At 39.8% G+C, this 21643-nt stretch overlaps 1 protein-coding gene across 7 annotated transcripts in view; it reads left to right on the top strand.

Moving 5' to 3' along the window:
- Positions 1 to 21643, top strand: part of SYNE1 (spectrin repeat containing nuclear envelope protein 1) — a 518706-nt gene that overhangs the window by 342810 nt on the left and 154253 nt on the right. For 5 of the 7 annotated variants that reach the window (XM_016956730.4, XM_063813578.1, XM_016956731.4 and 2 more), the window contains 5 exons: positions 3800 to 3967; positions 4178 to 4339; positions 13579 to 13785; positions 15770 to 15943; positions 19456 to 19647. In XM_016956730.4, coding sequence (XP_016812219.3) covers positions 3800 to 3967; positions 4178 to 4339; positions 13579 to 13785; positions 15770 to 15943; positions 19456 to 19647 — 903 coding nt within the window. The remainder of the gene's footprint in view (positions 1 to 3799; positions 3968 to 4177; positions 4340 to 13578; positions 13786 to 15769; positions 15944 to 19455; positions 19648 to 21643) is intronic. The other 2 variants (XM_016956737.4, XM_016956728.4) reach the window with 1 other exon arrangement.

Raw genomic sequence — 21643 nt, 5'->3', positions numbered from 1 at the left:
TAGTAGTTATTCATAGTACTGAGTGATTTATTTTAATTGAATTTATGTATGTACCTCAAATAAATAGAAATTATTCATCTATAAAAGGTGACATATTTTCAAATCCTTTTAAGAAACCAGGAGTTGTCATTCGTATCTGTAGGCATGAGCCATGTGTGCACACACACACACACACACACACAGAGGGAGACTGCCAGAAAAAAATTATTTGTAATAAATTTATTTTATTCTAGCTCTTTTGGGAGCCTTCTGTATTTATAATAGAGTATCTAATGTAAAATGTTTACACCATTTAAAGGCATTCCTGCTTTTCCTTATGGACAGTAATAGTATTACTTTACATGTATATAAAATAATAGAATTTATATAAGTGCATTTACAAGCATGATTTATTATGAACATATAGTCCTGCCTGTTATTTGCCAAACACTCCACAACGTGCTCAGGATGAAGACGAAAAGCAGTGACCCAGACAGCCCTTAGGGAGCTTACAGTGTGTGTGAGGACAGGCAAATGCTTACAAGAGAAGGTGGCAGGTAGTGTGGCCGAGGGCAGTACAGTGTTGTGGGAAGGCCTAGAGAAAGCACCTAAACTGGCTGGAGTCAGGCAGAGGTCAAGGATGGCCCCCTTTAGTTTTAAGGGAGGAGCACAGTTAGGCAGTTGGAGTGCAGTTGGGTCATGTGAGATGAAGATTTTCAGGCAGAAGAAACCACCTGTTGGAAGCTGTGGAGGCGGGAAGCAAAATGGCCCATCCAGGCAACTGCAAATAGTTTCAGTGTAATTGGAGAAACACTGGAGGAGGAGGAGAGGGGGAAATGAGACTGAGAGGGATATGGGAACCACATCATGGAGGCCCTGAATGCCACAGGAAGGAATTTCAGCTACCTCCAGAAGCTAATATTTAACCACTGAGGGAATTTAATGAGAAGCTGAGTACAGAACTGATACTTCTGGATCAATGTGGACAGGAGAATAGAAGTGTGCAAATTCAGAGCCAGGGGAGCTGTTAGAAACAGAAGTTACACAGTCTCATGCTTGGTCCACCCTGGTGATAAAAATGAGAGAAACAGGCCAAGAGGGACTACAGAGGCCTGGACAGCTCCTGCTCCACATAAATGAGGCAATGTCTCCTCTGTTAGCGTTACTTTAACAAAGACACAGGGCCCAGTGTTACCATACCTTGTGGTTTGCAAAACAAGCTACGAATGTGAATTTTAATGAAATCTCTCTATCTTCATGAAGAGAGATTTTAAACAATTTAAAACATTGTATAAGCCACACTAAATGTGTGCAGGTCAGAGGCAGCCCACAGGCTGCCAGTTTGCAACCTTTGAGTTAGGAAGCTGTTACTGTAATGAGAACTTGAACCAAGGCTGTGGCCAGGATATGCATCGTTAGCACTCCATCCTCCCATAAGCAGTGGATGTTAAGGGGGAGGAGAAATCAGGAATAAATCCCAAGTTTACAGCTTAGGTGAGAAGACATTCCATTTATTGCAAGATGGATAATACTTCATTGTTTTTTCCTAAATTGGTTCCTTTTGGAAATGTTGACTTTGAAGAGCCTACAGGATATACATGAACATCTGGATATGTGAGTCGGGAGCTTATCAATTCACCAATATTGGCGAGTGAGTGGAAAACAAACTATAAAAGAGAAAGAGTGAATGACTTTAAAGCTGGGAGGAGAACAGAGAGATTTTTTAGAAAGTGTTTCCAGAAAGGGTTTGTCAGTGCTATTGAATGCTAGAGGTCTGGCAAGGGAAGGGATGAAAATTCATCATTTTTTGTCAAAGAGAAGAAGAAGCTTGTGAGAGCAAGCTCTGCAGTCATCAGGATCAAAGTCCAAACTGGAATTTAGAAGTGGATCGAGGGTGAGAAAGTCCCATGAAAATCACCCTTTCAGAAGTTGGATTATGAAATGAAAGGGAGGAAACAAAGAAATTAGGATGGAGCCTGTGTGTGCAAGTGCATTCACGTGTGACGATCCGTCACATTGTGAACTGTGGACTTTTTAGAAAATGTGATATCCTTCAAGAAAACAAATAAAAGAAACAGTGCGTGCAGGTGTTTTTGGATGGAAGAGAGAAAGTCAACAAAGCCAGAGAGGATGTTAATAGACCAAGATCCTTGAAAAAGCAGTTTATGGGATTCTCAGAGTCTGTGGGAGAGTCAGGTTTAAGCAGTGAAACTGGAAAGCATAAGATAAGGGTGAGTGTGAATATACATAGACTTGAAAATTTGAGAAGTTGCAGTATCTCCTTGACAGCTTGGATTGCATGTGTATGTGTGTGTGTGTGTGTGTGTGTGTGTGTATGTGTGTGTGTGTGTCAGTAACACACACACATGCATATATGACTCTGGATTGAGTCATGTGTGCGGTTTTCCAAGTGGATGAAGTAAAGGTTAAAAGAGCAAGAGAAACAAGAGTCTTGGCAAGAAAGGGGTTTAAGTAACTTTAGACATAACTACAAGTCCAGCTGAGCGATGACAGCATACAAGGGTGTGGAGGACTGAAGTGGGGTGGGAGTGAGTGAGGATCAATGGATCTAAAGCTATTAAGGACATGAAGAGTAATCCACTCAAGACAGTGACAGGGTTAGGAATAAAGAGGAAGCAGTCTCCATGTTCCAATATCATCAATAAATGTTAGGGACTCATCTGGAGACCTCAGGAACAACAACAAAATGGGTAGAAGCTGTCATAGTCACTCAAATATTATTTCATATAATCCTCAATCCCACCCAAGGTTGGACCAATGAGTGAACCAGTGTGCAAGATATAAGTTATTTGCTCCAATTATATAGCTACACAAGAGGAGAATTTCGCTAGAATCTCAGCTGTCCCAGTCTGAATTCATTCTACCGCATGACACTGCTACATTTGTTTCTCAGACGGCTGGAGCCTTCTTCAATACTTTTTACCAATACATGATTCTCAATAAGACTCAGGTATTTTAAGCTGACATAATTCCCTTCAACAGTACAACTGCAAAAACAATGAACTTTATAATAGCAATTACTCCCCCAATTAAATTTCTACTGAAATACAGATAAATAACCATAGAAACAGTTAAAAACCATCTTTACTATATCTCTTGATATAGTAAATTTTATCAGTGCAAATACAATATGTAATGTTACTTATAATAGGTTTAAAAAATTTGAAAGCATGATATTTCATCATTCACTTTGTTTTTCTTGTGTGTATACTTTGAGGAAATGCATAGAAAACCTTTATATTATTTGTTTCTTAGAGTAGTGGTAACTTCCCCATTACATTTTTCTTATTTAATATCAAAATATTTAAATTAATTCAGCAAATGATGAACCCACAGATAGTGAAGATCTGGCTGCATCTGTAGATTTAATTTTATTTAAGTCAAGTAGTTTTTAAATTATTTAAAACTTTAATGAATACATTCGACAACATTTTAGGAACTAGATCATTAAGATTCTCTTTTTTTGCTATTCTAATCAACCTTTAAATACATGTGTACTGCTTAAATCCTTTGTATTTCCATTTAACAAACATAGAATAAGATTGAGTTTTGGCAACTTGAAATATTGGTAAAGTTGTTTTTTGATATATATAAACCAAAATTCTGAAACAATTACAGTGTGCTTTGATACAGTCTTTACATTTTTCTTGTCACAAGAGTTTACTAATTTACTAGTTTGTAGTGCTCCATGAAAGGTGTAGATCTGAAACCTTTCCTTGACATGACCAACAGTACCCAGAGCATATTAATCTAGACTTTGTCTTTTTGTTTAATTCAATACTGTGCTTTGCACTCACAGGACATTGCATATTACCAAGCCTTGTCTGCTGAGAGGTTGCAGACAGATGCTGCAAAAATTCACCCCAGCACATCCGCATCCCAGGAGTTCTATGAACCGGGATTGGAGCCATCCGCTACTGCCAAACTGGGTGATTTGCAGCGTTCTTGGGAAACCTTAAAGAATGTGGTAAGTCTTCAAGGTGGACTAGTTTATGCCCACCAGACACCAGTAACCTTAGCGATTGTCTTATGAAATACATGCAGAGAGTTTACACATCCAGTCCACAGTTGAGTACCCTATGTTGGGCCACAGAGGTAAAGCACTGAAGAAAGAAATGTTGTAATCTGAAAGATAAGGGGCTGGGAAGCATTTGGTAATATCCCTTTTCTGGTGTAGATCAGTGAGAAGCAGCGCACACTCTATGAAGCTTTGGAACGCCAGCAGAAGTACCAGGACTCCCTCCAGTCCATCTCTACGAAGATGGAGGCTATTGAGCTGAAACTCAGTGAGAGCCCAGAGCCTGGCAGGAGTCCAGAAAGCCAGATGGCTGAACATCAGGTACAAATAGCCATGACTTCAGTTTCCTGCTTGATTGAATAAGGCACTCTTGTGACTGGTTGGCCTGTCAGGCTTGTGTTTGAGACAGCCAGGTGACTTTTAAAAAATTTTTTAACCTTATCAGTTCTTCCAGAGTAAACAAGGGTCCTAATAGTGGTCATTTCTACTACTGATTCAGGGAGGGATCTGAGAAAAAGAGAGAGAGGGAGAGAGAGAGAGACATTCAGATCTTGAATCTAATTAAAGAAAGCTACATGCATTTATGTTGCTTTTTAACTTTGATTACACAAAATGTGTTTCCTTAGAGTTGCCAAGTTATTTTGATTTTGTTGTGAGCCACTGTTGTAAGAATAAAATATACTCCAAATCTACCTTTTCTCGATATTGTTGTTTTAAGAAACTTAGCCAGGGGGTGCCCCTCCATTATCACTTCAGAAAATACATCTCAGACTTCGTAAGTTCTAAGTCTCATCTTGTGATTGTCCCTGACTTAAATCATTTTTTAAAAGGTTAAACTAGGCAAAATATTAGCTTTACATGAAAAACAGAGATCATTACATTAATCTAATGCAGAAAGATAATGTTAAAAATGTGTCAATTTAAAATGCATGCTAAGAAATGTTCAGAAATTAAAGTCTGGTTAATACTTTAGCAGTCTAATGAGGTACGCTGTTAAAATTATATTTATTTTATATAACTGGGGTCTAAGGATACTGAGGCACACATTCTCCTACATATTCATCACCGTGATTAGGAAAATGCTGCCTGGCTGGGACAAGAAGCCAGGAGCATGTGACAATCCTTCAGAAGGCAGGAGGAAAGAAAGATATTTTTAGATGTTAATTAAGAGCTATGAAAGCATGGCATGGTAAGCATGTTTATCAAAACAGGGTAACTTAACAGCTTTAGGAGTGAAACGTACTTTGTCTTTCTTCTACTTTACATCTTTCTAGTTTTGGAAGCAGGATAACCTTGGAATAGACTGCTTGTTCATATGTGTAGTCAGATAAAGTTGCATTCTTTTGCAGTATATATCTTTCAGTATAACATAAAAATGAGAACATTTCATCTAGAGACAGCATATAGAGAAATAGTGGTTTCAGGTTTTTTACACTCTTGTGACTTCTGAAGCTAGAGATCGAAGTGCATAGCGTCCATTTTTAGGCCTTATTTTGGTAAAAAACTACCTTCTGTAGGTCTTTCTGCTATCCCACAGTCACCCACCCTTAGCCACATTTGCAGAGGATGCTATGAAAGCACGAAATGAGAATTAACCCTTGTTATCCAAGACCAGACCAGTCAGGAGGACGGTCAGGGGCTTGGGGGACTATTCCAATGCCATTTACTTCTGAGCTTCCCCCATTTTATCACTAGACTGCTAGTCTCCCAAACCCCTCTCCTTTCTAAAGGGGCCTCAGTGTCTCCCAGTTCTCTTTAGCTGCTACTTCAGTTTTCTGTTGCCAGCGGCCACCTCTTTCTCATCTGAAGGGGTGTCCCTGTTGCTCCAGTGTGCTCCCTGTGGCTCCTAGGTCTTCCTTGCTCCTGCGGTTCTGTCTGTCCAGCTGTTCCCTGCACCTCTGCTTCACAGTACTGGAAGGAGCCAGAGAGCTTCCTTCAGGTTGAGTACGTGCTCCTCAGGCCAACCTCGATGGCTGTTCTGTAGGAGGCCCCGTTCTTTAAGCATTCAGAAGGAATATAGTGTAAATTATGCAAGGGCTGGATTAAAGTGCATTTGAGACTCACTTACTCAGATTATCAGATGACGATGTTGCAGAAAGTTTAAGTAGTTTGACCCTCTCTCCAGCTTCAGGACATCTCCACCTTTGTTCAAGCCCCCATTCTTGTGGCCCAGGAGGCTGCCCACAATTGCCAAAGACCCATCACTGGCTCCCACAATAGTTAGGAGCTGCATGAAAACAGGATACTGGTGGCCTGCTCTGCCCTTCCAGAGTTCGTACATGAGAATGCAAGTTAGCTTCCAATCAGCACCACCACCCTGTTGCTCAGGCATTAGGATGGAAACACACATAAACTGAATGTGGAGCAAAATGATGATTCCGTTCAAGGGATTTAATGGAGACAACTCAAAATTGCACATTAATTCTGAGAATTATAAATTAGAAGTGAATCTGTGACTTTTCTTGTCATTAAGGCCAACCACATGACTTTTTTTCCCTTTCTAAGTTGGTAGTAGTTGTACTAGCCATCACAGCAGTAAGGAGGTACAGCTAATTTAATGAAGATTACCAGTCATTGGGGCTTAATGGTTTATTAAGAGAGAAAATATATTAATGTTATGTTAATATATCATATTAATATAATTATATATATTAATATATCAATATAATTGTATATATTAATATATCATATTAATATAATTGTATATATTAATATATCATATTAATATAATTAGAACATATTAATGTTCTAATGAGAGGGAAAGAAAATAGCAATAATGTAGAATTTAGTATATAATTTCATGTATCATCACATATTTCATCTGAGCTATTTTTGCTACCTTTTGCTGTCTGTGCCAGAAGTTCTACAAGTTCTGGAACACAGCTGCCTACATGAAAAGCTGGTGGTATCACAGTATCTAAATTTGTTCTTAGCTTCAGGAATGGTACTTTAAAAATTTCAAGCACTGTTATAGAATTACTATTTCTAAATTTCAACTGAATGGGTGTGAGGAAGTCCAGTATGGTTTTTTATATTTCCTAAAAATTAATAGAAATACTTTAGTTTTTATTTCTTTCCCAACACTCTCTTGGAAGTATTCATGTTTTTTTAAGGAGGTAACCTAATTCCTACATTTTTCCTTTAAACACTTGTCTAAACTACTGAATTTGTGTGGAATGCTGTGCCTTTCTGGTTATGCTCTCTAAATTGTCTTATAGATTTCTTTTTTTTGAGACAGAGTCTCACTCTGTTGCCCAGGCTGGAATGTAGTGACGTGATCTTGGCTCACTGCAACCTCGCCTCCCAGGTTCAAGTGATTCTCCTGCCTCAGCCTCCCGAGTAGCCGGAATTACAGGTGCTTGCCACCACGCTGGACTAATTTTTGTATTTTTAGTAGAGATGAGGTTTCACCATGTTGGCCAGGCTGGTCTCGAACTCCTGACCTCAGGTGATCCACTTACCTCGGCCTCCCAAAGTGCTGGGATTACAGGTGTGAGCCACCATGCTTGGCTATCTTACAGATTTCATTTTAAGGTTTGAATGCAGTTCATGAGCTGACTTGTGGCTGTTGTACTGACTGTTAAGCCCTCTGTCATTGCGACCTTATTATCATGGGCATCTGATGCTTTAGGGACATGTGTTGCCACACAAAGCTCAGTGATATATAGCGCACAGAGGTCTGTGGTTATTTTGTTTTGTTTTGTTTTTTCATATATGTAACAACTAAAATAGAATGTGAGAAGAACTGTGGTCTCTCATCTGATCTTGGAAGTTAAGCAGGGTTGGGCCTGGTTAGTACTTGGATGGGAGACTGCCCAGGAATACCAGGTTACTGTAGGCTTAAAAAAAAAAAAAAAAAAAAGGCTGGGCGCGGTAGCTCATGCCTGTAATCCCAGCACTTTGGGAGGCCAAGGCGGGCGGATCACGAGGTCAGGAGATCGCGACCATCCTGGCTAACACGGTGAAACCCCGTCTCTACTAAAAATACAAAAAATTAGCCAGGCATGGTGGTGGGCGCTTGTAGTCCCAGCTACTTGGGAGGCTGAGGCAGGAGAATGACGTGAACCTGGGAGGCGGAACTTGCAGTGAACCAAGACTGCGCCACCGCACTCCAGCCTGAGCGACAGAGCGAGACTCCGTCTCAAAAAATAAATAAATAAATAAATAAAATAGGAGACATTTCAGCCTGGCCAACATGCTGAAACCCCATCTCTACTAAAACTACAAAAATTAGCTGGGCATGGTGGTGCACACCTGTAGTCCCAGCTACTCAGGAGGCTGAGACAGCAGAATTGCTTGAACCTGGAAGGTGGAGGTTACAGTGAGCAGAGATGGCAGCTAGGTGACAGAGCAAGCTTCCATCCCCCTAAAACAAACAAACAAACAAACAAAAACTTGTGTTCATGTAGACAGTTCTGAAGGTCACATAAGGTCCGTGTTTCTTTTCACCCTTACTATTAAAGAGTTTTTATGTTAGAGAAGCTCATGGAACTTCTCTAAGCTATGTAAGTGTCATACACATGCCAAGTTTGCAATTACAAATCAGAAACCCAAAAGCATGCATTTCATCTCTTTCTCCTTATCTTGAATCATATATTGTCGGGTAGCTGCTGGCCACCAGCTCTTATACTCAGAGTTATGGGACTGAAGACGTATTTGATGGCTAAATTTTTTTTAATTGAGGTGAAATTCACATAGCATAAAATTAACCATTTTAAATTGTACAATTTAGTGGTATTAGTACATTCACAATGTTGTACAACCACTGTCTCTCTCTGGTTCCAAAACATCTTTATGACCCCAAAAGAAAATCTCACGCCCCCTGAGCCTGGCTGCTAGATCTTGAAGTTAAAAACTCTAGCTACCTTCCAAAAATGTCCAATCTTTAAGAGTAAACTCAAGCATGAGTGGAGAGGACTGTTTCTAACAAGATTTAAGTGGCTCACACCTGTAATCCCAGCACTTTGGGAGGCCAAGGCAGGTGGATCACTTGAGGTCAGGAGTTCAAGACCAGCCTGGCCAACATGGTGAAACCTTGTCTCTACTGAAAATACAAAAATTAGCTGGGCGTGGTGGTGCAGCCTGTAGTCCCAGCTACTTGAGAGGCTAAGGCAGAAGAATTGCTTGAACTCAGAGGGCGGAGGTTGCAGTGAGCTGAGATCGTGCCGCTGCACTCCAGCCTGGGCGACAGAGCGAGACTGTCTCCCAAAAAAATTAAAAAAAGATTTAAGTGAACAGTTCCAGATTTTCCTAATTCCTTTATTACTGACTGCAGAACATTCAGAGAGCTATTTAAGAACATTGTGAGTTTTAAATGGCAGCTGATACCTTCTGTGCGCACCTGGTTGGTCAAAGCCAATGAGATTTAATGAGGTAGTGCTGGTGAGAGTTACCAACACATCAAACAGAAAACAGAAATCTGCTTGTGGGCTACAGTTAGTGGAAAGTAGGTTAAATGAGATCTAACAAGGACTTTGAGGAGACAGAGTTTGAAAATTTGGAATGGCAACAGGAGTGGGTAGGAGGCACTATAAATGTAAATGTGTGTGGAAAGGCACAGAAGAGAGGATGAGAATGAACACAGTGTGAAATTGTTAGGAGGCTCTTCTTGCTTGTACAGAAGGATCAGTGTAAAAAAAAAAAACAAAGACATAATAAGATCCATCTAATTATGGAGGAGCATTTAAAATCAAACCAAATATAGGTTTTATACTTTTAGCATTCAGGCACAAAACATTATTATGAAATAACGGAAAATAATTTACTGAATGGAAGTTTTTGAATGTATAATACTTTGAATGTATAAAAAATACTTTGCATATATAATAAACAATATCAGTCTGTAAATTCATTGCAATCACGTTTTAAAAATTGCAGCAAGGTTTTTTGGTGGAGGTTGACAAGCTAATTCTAAAGTATACTGCATGCTGGGTGTGGTGGCTCATGCCTGTAATCCCAGCACTCTGGGAGGCTGAAGCGGGCAGATCACTTGAGCCTAGGAATTCAAGACCAGCCTGGCCAACATGGTGAAACCACATCTCTACTAAAAATACAAAAATTAGCTGGGTGTGGTGGTGCATGCCTATAATCCAAGCTACTCTGGAGGCTGAGGCAGGAGAATCACTTGAACCCGGGAGGCAGAGGTTGCAGTGAGCCAAGATCTTGCCACTGACTCCAGCACGGGCAACAGGGTGAGACTCTGTCTCAAAAATAGTAATAATAATAATAAAGTATGCTGCAAATGTGTGGGAAAATATATATTAAAAATGCCAGAAGTAAAGAATAACCAGGACAGTCTTGAAAAAGATTAATAAAGTTGAAAGATATATCCTACCAGATAGGGAGATTTATAAAGCTACAATAATTAAGATTGTGTGGTATTTGCACAAACAGCCAAATGGGTTGATGGAACAGAATTCGAGCCCAGAGCAGAATCACATTTATACAGACACTTGACTTGTGGCAAAGATTACACTGCAAAACAATGGGTGAAAAAAAAGAATTTTCACCTCTTTCTACACTGGACATGAAAATTAAGTTTATGTGGTTTGTAGATCTAAATGTGAAGTTATTACCAAAAAAAAAGTTTGAAAATAATACTTTAAAATATCTATGGTGAATGATCTTTTTAAAAAACATTCTAATCCATCACAGACGGATACTTTAGTAAAATTAAATCAAATGCTGCTTGGATGTCATAACTGTCAAATTACTATAAGAGTTTCTTAGCACTTGCTCTCAATATGTTTATCTCATCATAAGCCAGTAACAAACATTGTGCAGACTGTTATTATTCCGTGGACCACGCTTTGAGTAGCATTCTTACAGAATATAACCTATGAGAATGTATTCTATTTATGAGCTTGGATTAGGCAAAAGATTTCCTATATAGTACACCAAAAGCCCTAACAATAAAGGAAAATATTGATTCTATTAGACCAAGATAAAATTAAGAACTTCTTTCCATCAACAGATATTATTAAGGAAGTCTTTTCCCGTTAAGGGAAAACCATGCCTCAAAGTGGGATCAGATTATTTGCTATATGCAGACCAAAAGAAACACAGGCACTCCTATCCAGAATATACAAACAACTCCATACAGCAATAAGAAAAGGAACAACTCTAATGGAAAATGGGCAAAAGATTTTTAGCAGGCAGTCACAAAAGACACTCAATCTCATTAGTCATCGGGGAAATGGAAATTAAAATTACAATGAGATTCCACTATTAAACCCACTAGAAAAACTTAAAGTGAAAACAATTCACAACTAGGCGACAGTGGAATATGGTATAATGATAAAAATGGGTTAACTCTTTCTCCGTGCAACAAAATGAAAGGAACCAGACACAGAGCAGTGCATCGTGTATGATTCCATTTCTATAAAGCTCAAATAAGGGCCAAAGTCCCCTGATATTTACAAGTTAACACAGTGGTGATTTTTGAAGACAGCAGTAGCAAGAAGGAGGAGGTCAAAAGAGCTTATAGAATCCTGGAAATGTTCCATTTCTTGATCTGGGTAGCAGCAGCATGGATATATATAGTTGGTGTGCTTATAATCTGTTCACTTTTCTAGATGTATATAATATTAATAGTTTATTTAAAAATTAATTGTCATGATGATATTTGATATTAGGGAAAGAGAAGGGGTTTTTGCTGTTTAACATTGTGAGAGCCCACTCTGAGGAGGCACTGCACTTACAGTGAAGCCTCCAGTCCTGTGGAAAAGATAGGAATTATGCAAATAAGGGCACATTGGAAACTATGAAATGCTGGCAAATATAAAGCCTATGTTACTTTACTTGAAATCATAGTTGCTGCTCTGGTGATAGAGCCTGTTTTTCCAACTTCATTGAAATCCTAAATAACAATTTCTCCTGTGAAGATTCCATCTAAAGAGCAAGTCATAAAATACTCCAAAAAAGAGAAATAAAATCAAGTATAATTATGATAGACAGGAAAACAGGGTGCTATGAGAGAGAATGATGGAGATTTTCTTAGGATTGGGTGGTCATGAAAGGCCTCTCTGAAGATATGACAATTAACCTAAGAGCAAAGGATGAGTAGAGCCATCTCACACAGAGCGGGAAGAGTTTTCCGCGTTGAGGGAACAGCATGTTCAAAGGCCCTGAAGCCAGGAAGTGACTGAAGTGGGGCCCTGGAGTGGCTGAAGAAGGCTGGAGTATGGTGAGCAAGAAGGGAGTGTGGCACACGAGGCAGGAAGAGTGAGACTACACGAGTGTAGTAACAAGTTTGATTTATTTCACAGCAAGAATCCAGTACGTATTTCAAAGCAGGGGAGTGAGAGGACCTAATTGACATTTTCAAAAGGTTGCTGTAATTGCTTCATATAGACTGGACTGGAGCAACAAGAGTGTAAGCAGATAGACTCATTAGTAGACCATTATATAGCAACTCAATCGAGAGAGGAAGTTGACTTTGGCTTCAGGTGGGGGCAGTGGGGATATTCAGATATACAAGATATATTTTTGAGATAAAAGCCATTGGACGGGGTGATGGTTTGGATCTGGTGAGTGAAGGAGAGGAAGGTGTGAAGAGTGACTCCCAAGTCTCCAGCTTGAGCCATAATGAGAGGTGGTGGAAGACAGGCGGGGAAGCAGGATTAGACTTAACACTATGCAGACACCCGTGAACTAGGTAAGTTGAACACACAGCCTGAAACTTAGGGCAGGTGTCTGGGTTAGGGATGTACCTTTGGAAGTGCTCAGGATTAGAAAGCATTTGAAGTCTTGGGAATGGAAGACATCACCCGGGAGAGACCCTTATTTTTTAGAGTTTGGTAAATGAGAAAAATGAGTAGTGTGATGACATAGAAATAGGTTACAGGTTTCTCCCATCCTGTGAGAAACCATGTGAGTTTTGTACTAGAGTTCAATGCTGTTTCAGATTTGGGGAAAGCAATAGGTTAATGTGGGAAAATCATGTTGAGGAAGAAAGTAATACATTTTATTTTCAACGTTGTATTGGAGACTCTTAGAAATGATTGAGAAATGTGGTGGCTCATGCCTGTGATCCAGGCTGGAGGATTCCCTGAGGCCAGGAGTTTGAGACCAGCCTGGGCAACATAGCATGATCCTGTCTTTACAAAAAGTAAAAAAAAAAAAAAAAAACAACTACCGGGTGTGGTAGCACACACCTGTAGTCCCAGCTTCAAGCAGGAGGGCTGCTTGAGCCCAGGAGTTCAAGATTACAGTGAGCTGTGATCATACCACTGCATTCCAGCCTGAGTGACAGAGTGAGACTCTGTCTCTAAAAAATAAAAAATAAGTTGATATTACAGATGATCCTTGTATTACAGATGATCCTATTGAAAACTAGAAAGATTAATTAAGTTGTTCAAACTCACTTTGGTTAGTGATACGTACATAAAATCAGAAAAGTCCTGGCCTTTCATTTAGAAATGTAGGTGAGTAGGCTGCTATTTGTTGATTGATTAATGATTCCCAGGTGAAATCTCTTCCACTAATCCCAATGGATGTGAGACTCAGCTAGTGCTAATGATCCTCAGTGAAGAAATGAATACATGAGTGTGATTCCACAGTCTTTCCTCCAGGCATTGATGGATGAGATTCTCATGCTCCAGGATGAAATCAATGAGCTCCAGTCCTCTCTCGCAGAGGAGCTGGTATCCGAGTCTTGTGAGGCCGACCCCGCGGAGCAGCTGGCCTTGCAGTCCACGCTCACTGTCTTAGCCGAGCGAATGTCCACCATCAGGATGAAAGCCTCGGGGAAACGGCAGCTTTTGGAGGTAACCAATAACTCTGAAGTGGCCTCCTCACTTCTGAGTTAACTTTTAATGTTGTGTTACCAAGTATGTGGGTTACTTACGTATTTACATTTTCATTGCTTCCTTCTCCTAAGCTGGGATTGTGTTTCAAGAATGGTCTCCACGGCCGGGAGGGGTGGTTCACACCTGTAATCCCAGCACTTTGGGAGGCTGAGGCAGGTGAATCACGAGGTCAGGAGTTTGAAACCAGCCTGGCTAACATAGTGAAACCCTGTCTCTACTAAAAATACAAAAATGAGCCAGACATGGTGGCGTGTGCCTGTAGTCCCAGCTACTTGGGAGGCTGAGGCAGGAGAATCACTTGAGCCTGGGAGGCAGAGGTTGTGGTGAGCCAAGATTGCACCACTGCACTCCAGCCTGGGCAACAGAGCGAGACTCTGTCTCAAAAAAGCAAACAAACAAACAAACAAAACAAAACAGTCTCCCAAATAGAGTACAGTCAGTGTGTAGCCATGAATATGTCCTTTGACTCCTTTCTGACTCATTTCAGGCGTGAAATATTGAGAATGTGGAAAGCAAATTCTTGGTAGACACGAGCCTTGTGAAGAATAATTGTAAAGGATTTGCATAATGGTTTGCTATGTTTCCAAGACAGTATTTGATGGATGATATTACTAATACTATAAAGAATAAATCCTACTTAGTCACTGTTAGCCAATTCATAGTAATTCATGAAAATACTCTTGCAATTCTGGTTCCCACATTACTTAATTTAAATATTATTTAATATAGAGACAAATTTGGGCAGCAGTAATATCTGTGTTAAAAATCAGCTGTCTTCCTTTTTTATTTGTTCTCTCGTAAATTCTTGGCCCTAAGCTTCTAGGCTACCATATTGTTGCTCCTGTAGTTTGGTTAGACTGGAGGCTCCCTAAAGACCTTTATAGTATCTATCATCTTGTATCTCTTAGCAGCTTCTCTGGCACATAATGGGTTCTCAATACATTTCTTATTATATGAACTGAATATTATTTTATTTAGCTGCTAATTACACCATAATGCAATTAACCATGACCCTGTCGTTGGGTGTGTAGTCTCTCTCTAGTTTTACCTATTATATGATTAGTCAAATAATATATCCATATATTAGATTTGTGCAAAAGTAACGGCAAAAATCACAATTACTTCTGCACCAACCTAATACTTCTTGTATTAGAGAAATTTAAAGCCGATGTGTCTGCCCTACTTCTTAATTTCTATTTTAAATGGCTTAATAAAATTAATTTTAAAATAATGAATTATTCATAAAATAATTTTTAAAATATTTAGAATATTTTAAAAGTTAACTTTTAATTCATTTATATTGTCCCCAGTAACTCTATGAAAAACTTGTGGGGGTTTCAAAATGAAGCGATTGACGTGGATTTTTTTTTTCAACGTGAATTATTTGCAATCATTGAAAAACTCAGAGAGCTAACCTAGAAATTTGGATTTCTGCCTTTACTGGAGATGAAAGTTAACACTGGGCCACCCCTTCCCACAGGGATCAATTGCCTGAAACTGTATGTGGCTGCTGTTTTAGGCAGGCCGCATGTTTTTCAGTTTGCCACAGGCTCCATCACTCCCTACTCTTCCCAGAAATAGAGGTCCGGTGTCTACTGCCATTTACCAACCGCTTTATGCCATTGTTTTGTTCTAATCCTTGACTGATTTCCATCATTTCTATTACTGCCTGGTCCTATAGGTATGTTATTTGAGAATACCTTGTTCAACTCTAGGTACACATTAAAATCACTAGGGAGTCTTTTTAAAAATACCAATTTTGAGACTCACCCCTAGAAATTCTGATTGTTGTTCTGGGATGTGGCCTAAGCAAAGGAAATTTTTCAAAGTTTTACCAGTGATTCTTATGTACAGCCAGGGCCTGGAACCATTGCTTTACTGTGTTAAATTCTCAAGATTTTACCTTAGCGTGATCTATGTTACCTTCTACTGAATTCAACAGGAGAAGTTGAATGATCAGCTGGAGGAACAAAGGCAGGAACAGGCCCTGCAGAGGTATCGCTGTGAAGCCGATGAGCTGGACAGCTGGCTCTTGAGTACCAAGGCCACTCTGGACACTGCGCTGAGTCCACCCAAGGAGCCCATGGACATGGAGGCCCAGCTTGTGGACTGCCAGGTACCAAAATGGTCTCAAAGGAATATGTCAACATCATGAAGCACATTTTTTTAAACTACAGAAAACATACTATAAAAAGGCTTGGTGTGGATATACGATTTTTCCCAACCCATAGACTTTATATATTTAAAGAATAGAAAAGTAATACATTATAAAAGCTTAAATGAAATCCAAACTTGGACTCACTTTTTGAAAAACATTGACCACAGTGTCTCCGGCTTCCTAAAGGTCATGTTTAAAAACTGTAGATACCAAAATACCATAGTATCTATATTTAGTACTTATTAAGGAATACAAAGCCAATGGGGAGAATCAGTAGCAGTCAGTCAGACTGGAAATAAACACAACAGGAAGTATCTCTAGGTGCTCTGTTGCAATTTTGGTTATAATCCTGATATATTATTCGGAAAACTTTTCCAAGTGTCAGTTTTAGGCAAACAGGGAGACTGAAGATGGGAAGCCTGTCTTTTGGAGCAGAGAATGTGTTTTCCACCCATGTTAGGGCTCTAGGAATTACTGTGAGGAGTAATTGCATTAAAGTCTTTATTCTAATGCTATTTTCTTACCTCTTTATTATGGAATTTTTCAAAAATGCATATAAGTATAAAGAATAGATAATGAAGTCCCATATGCTTGTCATCAAACTTCAATGATGATCTCCATATTTGACTTCGCGCATGGGTGAAGTATACCTTAAAAGCTTTTTCATTTTATTAACTAGGAAATATCTAGAAAACCCTATCTAGTCTTCAGGGTTAAGTATCAATTTATACAACTTTGTATTCCTTTTTTTTTGGACTCAGAGGAAATATGTGAAAATCATTACTTAGTGCACACTAACTTTTTTCTTAATTTACGGTACGCCATTTTGGCTATTCTTATTTGTGATTTGAGATTCATAATATTGATCTTTTTCATTCGGATTTTTTAACGCTTTGGGAAACTTATCTATGTGTATGCAAAGCACTGTTATTCTTTGCCATGATGATAGAGTTTAATTAGCCATATGCCAGTTTTTCTGCTCTTTATATCTTCTTTCTAATGTTTATTTTTTGAGAAGAAACATCTATTAGCCCATTGCCTTTTGGCACTTGAAGTTACCACCCAAACTAACATTTCAAAGTTATGTTTTATCATACTGCCACCTCTCTCTTGTGAAGATATCTGTTTTTATTGTAACGCATAAAGTCCATAAACCAGGTAATGTATTTCAATACTTTTCCAAAGTATTAAAATAGTGTTTTGACCATACTTTAAGACAGGGGTGTTCAATCTTTTGGCTTCCCTGGGCCACACTGGAAGAAGAAGAATTGTCTTGGTCCACACATAAAATACACTAGCACTAGATGATGAGCTTAAAAAAAAATTACAAAAAAAAAAAAAATAACATTTTAAGAAAGTTTCTGAATTTGTGTTGGCCACATTCAAAGCTGTCCTGGGCCACATGCGGCCCATGGTCTGTGGGTTGGACAAGCTTACTTTAAGAAACTGGAAACATATTAAATCACACCAGAAAATAGTTTTTAAAAATCTAATATTAAATTACTACATTAAATGAATTCAAATTTTAATTAGATTCAATTAAAATCTTACATATAAGCCAGCTAAAATCTTGTCAATTAAAATCTAATATGAATCCAGTTGCACGCTAATTATAACGGCGACTATTACACAGAATTGGAACCACGTGATGTCCTTTGTGGGTCTGGGCACTTCATTTTTGTAGGCTGTTTCCCCCATGGAAGTGCTAAAAATTATGTTTTCAGTTTTACAATTGCTGTGGTACAAAGACTTACATGATTCGGAATAGATTTGTTGTGATGTATTCCATATTATTATATTCAGTTTTTTTCTTTTGATTTTAAAAGAAATTAAAATCAAACATTTTCTTGGGGCTCTAAAAGCATCACAGACCCTCAGCACTGTACTTGCTGTGCCTAATGGTAAAATCAACCCTGCACAGAATTATGTTAATTTCTTAACAATAATCCTCAGGAAATCATCTTTTAATTCCTATTTTAATAAAAGTATTACTCTTCTACTTAGTTCTAGTTTTTTGGTTTGATGTTATATTCTTTTTTTTTTTTTTTTTTGAGACAAGGTCTCACTTTGTCACCCAGGCTGGAGAGCAGTGGTGCAACCTCAGCCCACTGCAGCCTTGACTTCCTGGGTTCAAGCAATTCTCCCACCTCAGCCCCGCAAGTGCGGGGAGTACAGGCACGTGCCACCACGCCTGGCTTATTTTTTTGTATTTTTTGGAGAGACGGGGTTTTGCTATGTTGCCCAGGCTGGTCTCAAACTCCTGAGCTCAAGCGATCTGCCTGCCTCGGCCTCCCAAAGTGCTGGGATTACAGGTGAGAGCCACCACACCCAGCCTGACTTTATATTCTTAATTTTGATTTTGTATAGGGAAATGAAGTATCTTTTCTCATTAACAAATTACTTTATTTAAAGAAGAAAGTACATTTCAAAGGGTGCAGAATTAATATAAAAACAATGATTTATGAGGAAAGTAAAACTTTTTTTTGTTTTTTTTTTAGTCTTTTTTGTTTTTTGTTTTAAGTCTTATCTAGGAAGAAGAAAGGCTATTTTTCTTTTTCTCTAATTTAGTCTCCATTTTAGAGGAGACCTTGTCTCAAAAAAAAAAAAAAGAAAAGAAAAGAAAAATTAAGAGGCTCAGGCAAATTTTTTATGGACCCCTAATACCATAACAGACAATTAAAAGTCACCAGACACAGTGACTCACACCTGTAATCCCAACACTTTTGGAAGGCTGAGGTGGGAGCATTGTCTGAGCCCAGGAGTTTGAGACCAGCCCAGGCAACAAAGTGAGACCTTGTTTCTGTTGAAAAAATAAAAAATTTAGCCAAGTGTGGTGGCACATGTCTGTGATCCCAGCTACATGGGAGGCTCAGGCAGGGGGATCCCTTGAACCCAGTAGATGGAGGCTGCAGTGAGCCATGTTCATGCCAATGCACTCCAGCCTGGGCAACAGAACAAGACCCTCCCTCAAAAAAAACAAAAACAAAAAAGGGCCAGGCGCAGTGGCTCACTCCTGTAATCCCAGCACTTTAGGAGGCCGAGGTGGGCGGATCATGAGGTCAGGAGATTGAGACCATCCTAGCTAACAAGGTGAAACCCCGTCTCTACTAAAAAACAAAACAGTAGCCGGGCATAGTGGTGGGCGCCTGTAGTCCCAGCTACTCGGGAGGCTGAGGCAGGAGAATGGCGTGAACCTGGGAGGTGGAGCTTGCAGTGAGTCAAGATCGCTCCACTAAACTCCAGCCTGGGTGACAGAGTGAGATTCTGTCTAAAAAAATAAAAATAAATTTAAAAATATAAAAAAAAGCCTACAGACTACTCACTCGTCAAGGCCGTGGGAAAACTACAAAAAATCATGAAAGCCTGTCCGTTTCGTAAAAGACTCCAAAGGGCTGTATTTCACTGTGGGAAACAGTCTTTGCAGAGGCTGGGGAGGTGTGTGAGTTTCATTCTTATTTCTGTTGCTGCAGAATATGCTGGTGGAAATAGAGCAGAAGGTGGTGGCTTTATCAGAACTGTCAGTCCACAATGAGAACCTGCTGCTGGAGGGCAAAGCTCACACCAAGGACGAGGCCGAGCAGCTGGCTGGAAAGCTGAGAAGGCTCAAGGGGAGCCTGCTGGAGCTGCAGAGAGCCCTGCATGATAAGCAGCTCAACATGCAGGTGAGGGTTCCAGCCGCTGGCCCACAGCCGAAAGTTGGCACACTGTTCACGTGCTCCTTCTAAGGTTTGCCAGGTAAAGGAACAGGTTGGCGGTGACGCGTACTTGTGTGTGTACCTGCTTTACGCTGACATTTTAGCATGCAGCTTTAAGTTTACACTCTTGGACTTTGGCAAACATTTGCAAATAGATTTTGTTAGGACTACTAACAACAGCTGTTCAGCAGAGTGGTGGAGGCAAAAAGCACTCTGACATGAAAGTAACAATGAGAGGAGAGGAACTGGAGAGGGAAAGTAAAGGCTACTCCAGGAGTGTTGCTGTAAAGTGGTATATAGAGGAATGAGATAAGCTATAAGGAGAAGTGGGTCAAAGAAAATTTTATCTCTTTTTTTCTTTTACATTCATCACAATTTGAGTATTTCATTTTAAGATCAGAAAAATAATAAGTTTACACGTTGATGGAAATAACTCAATAGAGGAAAAGTTGGTGAAAAAGGAATGTGGGCAGGGCGCCGTGGCTCACGCCTGTAATCCCAGCACTTTGGGAGGCCGAGACAGGCAGATCACTTGAGGTCAGGAGTTCGAGACCAGACTGGCTAACATGGTGAAACCCCATCTCTGCTAAAAATACAAAAAAAAAAAAAAAAATTAGCTGGGCCTTGTGGTGGACACCTGTAATCTCAGTTACTCGGGAGGCTGAGGCAGGAGAATTGCTTGAACCTGGGAGGTGGAGGTTTCAGTGAGCCGAGATTATATCACTGCACTCCAGTCTGGGCGACAGAGCAAGACTCTGTCTCATAACAAAAAAAAAAAAAAAAAAAAAGAAAAAGAAAAAGAAAAAGAAAAAGGAGTGTGATTGCAAGAACAATCTTCTTGTTGGGGAGGAAACGGATAGGATAAAAAGTACACAGGCCAGGTGCGCACACCTGTAATCCCAGCACTTTGGGAAGCCAAGGCTGGCAGATCATGAAGTCAGGAGATGGAGACCATCCTGGCTAACACGGTGAAACCCCATTTCTAATAAAAATACAAAAAATTAGCCGGGCATAGTGGCGGGCGCCTGTAGTCCCAGCTACTTGGGAAGCTGAGGCAGGAGAATCTCCTGAACCTGAACCTGGGAGGCAGAGGTTACAGTGAGCTGAGATCACACCACTGCACTCCAGCCTGGGAGACAGAGGGAGATGCCGTCTCAAAAAAAAAAAAAAAAAAAAAGAGTGCAGAGTTTGGTCTTCCCTACCCTTCTTGCTAAGTAAGCCAGGGACCAAATAGTTTAGAAGCCCATTAGCTGCCCCAACCCTATAAGAAGCATCTGACGGTATCATCTGCTCCTTCTTGTGGCCTAATCCAAACTGTGCCTTCCTTTACCATTTACACCTTTCTCCTGCAATAATGGTTGAGACCAGGCCAATCTGTTCTCCAAGTAAAATGAGGAGGGAGGGAAAGCATCTATGTTGGAATACAAATACTGGTAGGAAGTAGGACATAAATATTGTTATGGAAACTTCATGGAAGTTCACTGTGATTGCTTCTGTTTTCTCAGTGTGAGGATGATTGTTAGGACTAACCTATGTATTTTTTTTTTTGGCTTTTTGCTGATGATATGATTATATGATATGGAAAACCAAACTTAATCAACTAAAAACTATTTAGAAGCAATGGAGAAATTTAGGAAGGTGACTGGCTTATTACAAAATATGAAGTTAGGTCATTGAAAAGCATAAAAGAATCCAACAAAAAATAAAAATTAAAAAATGAAGTCGACCGAGCACAGTGGCTCACGCCTGTATCCCCAGCAATTTGGGAGGCCAAGGCAGGTGGATCACCTGAGGTCGGGAGTTTGAGACCAGCCTGGCCAACATGGTGAAACCCCATCTCTACTAAAAATACAAAAATTAGCCGGGTGTGGTGGGGCATGCCTGTAATCCCAGCTGCTTGGGAAGCTGAGGCATGAGAACTGCTTGAACCTGGGAGGCAGAGGTTGAAGTGAGCCGAGATTGT

This window comes from Pan troglodytes, chromosome 5 (genome assembly GCF_028858775.2).
Source record: "Pan troglodytes isolate AG18354 chromosome 5, NHGRI_mPanTro3-v2.0_pri, whole genome shotgun sequence".
NCBI classification, from domain to species: Eukaryota; Metazoa; Chordata; class Mammalia; order Primates; family Hominidae; genus Pan; species Pan troglodytes.
The sequence above is the reverse complement of the archived record's forward strand: the minus strand, read 5'-3'. Positions and strand labels throughout refer to the sequence as shown.